Source organism: Malania oleifera, chromosome 5, assembly GCF_029873635.1.
Source record: "Malania oleifera isolate guangnan ecotype guangnan chromosome 5, ASM2987363v1, whole genome shotgun sequence".
In the NCBI taxonomy this organism is placed as follows: Eukaryota; Viridiplantae; Streptophyta; class Magnoliopsida; order Santalales; family Ximeniaceae; genus Malania; species Malania oleifera.
In genome coordinates, this window is record NC_080421.1 from 88,804,284 (window position 1) to 88,812,149 (window position 7,866).

Below are 7,866 nucleotides of genomic sequence, written 5' to 3' on the forward strand. Positions count from 1 at the left end.
CCTTGATGGTCATTACTCCAGGAAAATTGGCTTCCTTGGAATCTGAGATCCAATAATCCACATCTATTAATACAACCACTGAATTCAGACATAGAAGAACCTAAGCGAGGTCGACCTCCCACCCTTTCCTCATCTAACCGAATTACATTAAAATCTCCCATAACAACCCAAGGCATATCAAAACTCAACATCCCCTAAAGTTGTTCCCATAATTCTCTTCTTTCAATATGATAACATTTAGCATATACAAAGGTAAAAAGCAGAAAGTCTTTATCATCTGTTAACAAAATCGTCAAACATTGATTTGACGCACCTACCTAATCAACCTAAACATCATCTTTCCAGAACAGCCAAAGCTTCACACCTTTCTCTACATTAGAACAAAAATAGTAAATTGCAAATACACCGCCCACTTTTGTGTCTTCTCCACATTTTAAAAGGTTCAGAAACAGCCAAAAACGAAACCTTCTAATCTTTCACAATTTGTTTCAATTTTCTCTTCAACGTGCCCAACCCTCTTATATTCCAAAACATAACTTTATCAATCATAAGTTCAATTTTTTGGGGCATTGCCTTAGCCCTCTTAGACTTTCTCACTTGTCCATCTTCTTTATTTCTTCCTTCTAATACACCCATTGACACATTACCTAGATCAGAGCAATATTCTTTTTGAGTATCAATGCAAACCTCCATATCTCCCTCAGATAATACATCATAATTATCCCTACACACCACCTCCTCTTCCCCCTCTCTCTCATCCACATCCTCCACCAGAACCTCCTCCCTATCCTTATCATTTTCAACTTCTCCCCCCCCCCCCCTTTCATAAAAAACTCTAATTTCCTAGGCAGTCCTAGAACAACCATGTAGTTCTACCTGCACCCCTAATAGCCCTGCCTTATAATCTTGAAAACATTCAACTTTCTCTCTACTATTCTTCTCTACCAAGTTCACTTCATCCACTTTATGTGTACCCACATTACTAACCTCATTCACATTCAAAGGATCAATTACATCTTCATTATTTTTCCCCTCCACCCTCTAATCCTAAATCCGCAAAATAGGACCTTTCTCTCCTACTATCACATTTTCTTTTCTACCCACTTCTTTCCAAACCATCACATCTCCCTCCTTCCTCATACCTACCTTCCTTTTATCCTTAGGCTTTACTCCAAACCGGCATACCACATTAGTGTGACCTTGCCTACACATTTATTATAATAGAAACCCCTCTTCTCGTATATTACCCTTTGTCAACTCTACTTTTGTCCTACCACCAACGGAAAACCCTCCATAGGATCCTTTTGCAAATCCACTTCAACACACAATCTTGCATCAGTGGCTCATGTTTTGTATAATGTGACATTATCCATACCCAAAAATCTACCAAATCTAGTGGCAAAACTCTATAAAAAGTCCAATCTATATAAATGTAAAGGCAAACCTGGTAAGAAAATCCACTGTGGTGCGATTGATGGCTTCTTGTTGACATCCAAATTCATGAACTAGTTAAATAGCCAAAATTGACACCCTACCACCCATCTTCCTTCTCGTGCCCATACATGAATGTAGTCATTTTCATTTACAAAATGCAACAAAACACAACAGTTGTCCATAAAACTTATCATTGGAACTTCAAAAAGACCTCAAGATTGGATAATATGCCTCCGAAGGACATCGAAAGACGACCTTGTATAAAGAAATTTAAGCACCAACGCAAACTTCAGATCCTCAGCAGCCTTTTCCATCTCTACATCCAAGAAAACAAAACCTAATTCCCCATTAATCTGTTCCAACTTCCTCAAAGGGATTTTGAATTTGGAAGATGGAATTGGCCTCTTCAATGCTTCCGCAAATGATTTTACTCCAGCGAAACCTTCCCCCTTTTCGACCATATCATCCCCCGAACCACTCCTTGTAACCCGTGAACCACCGTCGGCACCTCCCCTCAACCCTCCGGCAACAGCTACCAGAGGCGGTGTAGCCATGGCTAGCAACTACCTGTTTTCCATATTGTTAAAAAACGAAACTTTATATGGAGAGAATAAATGAACCTGAGTTGCGATGGCGATTGCAAACTCCTTGGCGAGCGATATCCCCCAAGATTCATCACAAGCGGAGTTAAATGAAAACAATCAAATGTTGAATCAAAAAGGAAAAGAAAAGAAATAACGCACATAATTTTTAAAATCATATAAGTTATCATACAACGCCTAGCCGAGTTAGCTTAAGTGGTAAGGACGACTTGTGACTTTGGTGACTCCAAAATCATGCGTTCGATTTCCCCTTGAGAGTTTATCCCAATAAATTATTAGGTGTGTATTAATGGACGGGTGATTGTACCATTTGTCTAAAGTGGCGCAATGATGGTTGGAATATCTGATTTATTAGAAAAATAAAAAATAAGTTATTATACAACTTGCCCAAAGAGCGACTTGCATGCTCCGAGAGGCTTATGATTCTCCCATGCTAAGCTTGCAATAACATTCACACAAGCTAAAAAATACCTAAATTTATTTAATCGAGTGTTCAGGGCCTTAAACACTATAATTTCAAAGTTACATGTGGTGCTTATTATAACATATATATAATACTATTCAATATTCATCATGGCGACGTTAAGCATTTTCCATTGGCTTGGCGGTCTTGGCAATTAGCAAACGTAAATTAGACAAAAAGTTGAAGGGCAGTTTTGGGTTTTGGCCCCTGCGCATTCTGTTATGCTCAACTGTACTGTTCCCTGTTCCCACTCGGCAAAAGCAGCAAATCGCACGCACTTCATTTTCTTCTCTCTCTCTCTCTCGGCCTCACTTCTTATCCTTCTTCTTCCACCATGCTCCGCTCAAACCAGGCTTAAACCCTGCTAGTCTCATGTAAGTTCCTCCCTCTCTCTCTCTCTCTCTCTGTTTTTCGTGAGAATTTCTCTGCTAGATTTTAGTAATCTCGCAGATGGATGTAGGCTATTGTAATCATTATCCTTCTTCTTCTTCCATGCTCCGCTGAAACCAGTTTTAAACTCTCCCAGTCTCATGTAAGTTCCTCTCTCTCTCTCTCTCTCTCTCTCTCTTTGTGTGTGTTTTTCGTGAGAAGTTCTCTTTCAAGTTTCTGCACTATCATCTCTGTCGCTCTGGCTGAGTGTTACCGGTGATTTCTCTGTTAGATTTTAGTAATCTTGCATATGGATGTAGGGTATTGTTTATGTTGTGTGGTTTTTCGATATGAGTCTCTTCATTGTTATCTTAGATTATCCGTGGATAGAGAATCTGATGTTTCTTTATAGCTGTGTTTATAGATGTGCTTATTTCAGCGAAACTACCGGACTGATCTCTGTGCGTATTTGGCCATGACTCAGCTGGAAATATCGATTGTTACGATTGAATCTGTTTCATTATTGGTCCCTTTCTTATTTTTCTCTTTCTTCTTTTACATTTTACAGAGCACTTAGTTATTTCTATAAATTTGATGAGCAAGAAATGTGTGTGTTAGAGTTCCCTTAGTTTCCCTTAGAAATGCTTTAATTAAATACCCCTGTATTCAAATAGCAGTTTTATTCTCCAACATATATACATTTACCATGTGTTCCTTGAAATGGGCGAAAGTGAAAATGTAATTTAAATAAAATTGAACGCAAGAAAACGTGAAAATCAAGGAACAAAAATTCAATTTCATTACATACCTACATACCACATGTAGAATTATTTTAGCATTTGGATCGTTCAGATATGTTTTTGTATGCCCAGGAATTTGCACGGGTGTGAAGTTTTATTTGACCACCCATGCTGCAGCTTTGAATCATGGAATTGTTGTAGCATTTGGATCTTTAATATATGTTTTGGTATGCCTAGGAATGTATGTGGGTGTGAGGTTTTATTTGAATATATGAGGTGAGCGACATGATATCCATGTTTGACCCTTTCAAGTCTCTAGTCAGGGTTTTCTCATACCTTTTCTTCCCCCAAAGCATGGGTTTTTTGTCCATGTCCTTTTTTTGAGATTTCTTCATATTCTACCAGTGCCTCAACCTTCCCAGCACCCAAAAAATTCTTTCAATCTAAATCATATTAGTATTTACTGCCCTTGGTCCTCCTCCTCCTCCTCCTCTCTCTCTCTCTCACAAACACACACACAGAGTATCCCTATCTGTTGTCAATTCTATCTTCTAACACCCCCATTAGTCTTTGTCTTCCCCATATTCCATTGCAGCATGTTGATTTTATCTTTGAGAAGGAGCATGTTTCTTGAATGCATGACCATATGTGTAATGTAAACCAAAGGTCTTTTTTATATAAACATCTGATAAACTTCCCATTCAATTTAATATGTACACATCAATCATATAACACTTAAGGTGAACTACAAAAATTATAGGATATTATCATCAGCCTTCACTTCTCCATGATACCTGCTCCAAGTTATATCAAAATTAAATAATACAAAATCAAGTTTAGCACTTGGCAGCCATGACAACTAAACTGGCGCTACTCTTCTGTTAGTTTCTTTCTATTAGATTTTTGCAATGTTTTGATCTGTTAATTTTTTAGCAAATTAGGATCAAGCTTGAACAGTATAACTACTTCATAGCTTGTGACTGGATGTTGTTTGATCATTTTTAGCTTTGGACAATATGGAGCGGCAAGGTGGTTGCAAGAACCCTGCTCAATTGATGCCTCCGACTCTTGATACAAATTCTAGGGATGCATCTTATCTACCTGAGCACGAGCCAAACCAGCAGTTTATGGCATCTGGAAGCAATGGCAGTCGTCCTAGTTCTCTTCCTTTAAATCAGTGGACACATTGCCAGCAAACATCTTACAATCATGTCAAATGTCTTCAAGAAACTTCGCATTTTCCTTTCAAGGCCCATACAACAGATATAGTAGCTGCAGAAGGAAGTCCTTCACCATTAAGTAGCATAAATTCTGCAAATGAGGTCTCTGAAATCCAAAGGGAAATTTTATGCAACAACTCAGTACAGGTATCTTAGTTATAAACCAGCTAATTTTTCTCTTTCGGCTAATGCTTGGAAGGTACAGCCATCAGTCCACAAAAACAGTTCAGCTTCTATGACTTCAGTAGGCTTTCTGTACTTTGTTCAAAATTGGATTTACATGGGATTAACTTCTATGGTGAAAGAGTAATTCCCCGTCACCATTAGTTAATTTTTTGCAATCATGATTTACCTCAATGATCTGCTACTTCTTGAGTTTTTCTGACTTAGAATTTCCATGAATAAACTCTGAATGCCATGTTTAAAATAGAAAATGATCTTGGGTGTTTTGGTTTCAATAGGCCGGATTTCTGAGGACACACAAGGAAGGAGAATCTGTAAACAGAATTACAAGTGCAAAATATCAGATCTTTGGTCAGGTCAAGTTCCTTAAATTTTATACCTGCCCACTGGTTTTAAAACAGATCATATTCACCTGAGATTTTTTCTAGAAATCAGTTGAAGTTCAGGATTTTTCATAAACAAAAATATTTATGACATCTTCTAATAGAATCATTCTCTTCGCGAACACAGAAATCAAATGAAGATTACTGTAATGGTTCTCTGCCTCATTCAAGCGTAACGGTTGCTGCACTAGGTTTCTTGCCAAAAAAATGCAAGAGTTTGTCAAGACAGAGAGCCACTGCAAATGACCGTGTAAGTGAAACTCCTTTCCTTGGCCGCTTGGTACACCACCTCTTTAAATTAGACTACCAGAGTTTATACACTTAAAATGAATTGGCCAAATCTTATGTTAGTATACATTCCCATATTGAATGACTTTTTTTTTTCTTTGTGGAATTCCAACCCAGAAATTTTTGACAAATGAGTTGGTTGGATTTCATGAAATTTCTGCCTGGAAGACTGTGATTCTGTAACCGGACTTCTGTTTTTTTCTGCAGCGTCGCAGATTAAGAATAGCAGAAACGCTTGGTGCATTGCAACAACTACTTCCACAATCTAAAGAGGTGATATCCGTGTGTGCAAACTGAAAATTTATTTCTCATCTGTGGCATGAAATGAATGTGGTCTTAACATAAAATTACTGGCCAGTGACATCTGCAACTGCTATGTAAATTAGCTGAGCAAATACAGTTTGTCTATGTGAATAAATCATGCTGTGTTTCTGAAGCGGAACCTTACCCTATTTGGGAAAGGCCTTGGATTTGGATTTGGATTTGTGTGGATTTATATAAAATGTAATATAAAATTATATTGAATTTTGTCCATATCTATGCAAGCCCAAATCCAAATCCAAAGCTCCAAATCCATGCTCCCAAATGCAGCATGAAATTATTTAAATAATTCCAAGGTGAACTCTTCTCATATACAATTATCTTGAAATGGACTCATAACAGGTAACACTGCAAATCTAGTTTACGCATGCTGCCTTGGCTTGGATTCTAACAATTCTTCTACTATTTTGTATGGAGGGGTTCAACGTGAATTCCTAGGCTGCTTTTTCACACCTCAACTGTCGAGTGTTCATTTGCATGATTGTCTGTGGTATTGCAGGGTGACAAAGCAGCTCTGCTGGATGATATCATTGATCACATCAAGTTTCTGCAACTGCAAATTAAAGTAAAAAATGTTCTCATGTACATGATTACCATATATAATTTGTTGACATGTTCAGTCAATTTTATGCAATATTTTTGTTATGTCAGAATTCTTAGGTTTGTATATTACACTGGAGCACTGGCATGCCATCCATGAACACATTTCTTTTATTCAAATACATCATAAATAGCATTAACTTCTTATTCATATAGAGCAGTAAATTACAGGAGCACTGGCATGCCAACCATGAACACATTTCTTTTATTCAAATACATCATAAATAGCATTAACTTCTTAGTCATATAGAGCAGTAAATTACAGGTTTATGTAAATATTATTTGGTAGACTGTTATTCAAGTTAGAATTTTGACATTTGAAGTCCATGAAGTCCTCAAAGAGGCAATTGGCAAGAGAGGTTGGTTAATGTAAATAATTGTACCGTGTAGGAATTGAGTCGAAGCAGATTGGGAGGTGAATCAACTTCTGACCCTTTTGTTTTTCTTGAGGTACTGTTCATCCATACTTTGAGTAAAGAAATTATGGAAGACTCATTATATAAACTTGTGTTATCTATATTAAATGTCTTTGTTCGTAATTTTATTTATTTTTATTTTCAACAAATTTTTGTTTGGGACAGCCACAATTTTTGGGTGATTTTGCAGGGTTATGGCCACTATCTTTGCCATGAGCATATGGTGAACGAACCCCTCGAGGAAATGATGGGAAAGTTGCTGGAGGTTAATCCAACTTCAGCAACACAACTGCTGGAGAGTAGGGGCCTTTCTGTGTTGCCCATGAATCTGGCTGAATGGGTTATTCCAAGCTGTATAGATGCTTGAGGCTATGTGATGGTTTTTTTCTTTTTATCTTTTTTTTTTCATTCTTCACTGAAGAATTTCAGAATATGAAGTTTTCTCGATGTTTTGGCCAAACTTGGGGAAAAAACAATTTGAGAAGTTGGTACTTTTTGCCAAAACCAAGTGGTTTAGTTTACCTGTGTAATCGTTTTCGATGAAGAAACATAAAATCATATTGCCTTTCTCCTGGGTTTTTTTTATTTTATTTTATTGATGCTTTGTTTCTATAGAAGTGCTTGTTGTATGGTAAATGAAGCAGCTCCTTGTTTTGTAACAAATCAGTACCCATTTGAAAACTTCAAATTGTTAGGTCTCATTTCGTTTTTGGAATCAAGGGCGTCCATGGACCATTAGGCTACGCGCTTTGCGAGGGCAAGGGGAGGTTTGTCATAGCATATGCATCCTTACCCTTACTTTTATGTAGAGATTGTTTCTTTGGACTCGAACCCATGACAAAATCGT

The 7,866-nt window shown here is 37.4% G+C and overlaps 1 protein-coding gene across 3 annotated transcripts; it reads left to right on the plus strand.

Moving 5' to 3' along the window:
- The first annotated feature begins 2,749 nt into the window (after positions 1–2,749).
- On the plus strand, positions 2,750–7,588 carry LOC131155205 (transcription factor bHLH7-like). Of its 3 annotated transcripts, none has more exons than XM_058108171.1 (9): positions 2,750–2,873; positions 2,950–3,031; positions 4,614–4,975; positions 5,290–5,367; positions 5,522–5,644; positions 5,890–5,955; positions 6,503–6,568; positions 6,994–7,053; positions 7,210–7,588. In XM_058108171.1, exons 3-9 carry the CDS (start codon positions 4,625–4,627, stop codon positions 7,384–7,386), a joined length of 921 nt encoding a protein of 306 aa, XP_057964154.1. In that variant the 5' UTR covers positions 2,750–2,873; positions 2,950–3,031; positions 4,614–4,624; the 3' UTR covers positions 7,387–7,588. The 3 variants fall into 3 exon arrangements, with proteins under 3 accessions (XP_057964154.1, XP_057964153.1, XP_057964155.1); XM_058108170.1 differs by having other exon boundaries at positions 2,960–3,031; XM_058108172.1 differs by having other exon boundaries at positions 2,752–2,873; positions 3,010–3,031.
- Positions 7,589–7,866: the final 278 nt, after the last annotated feature.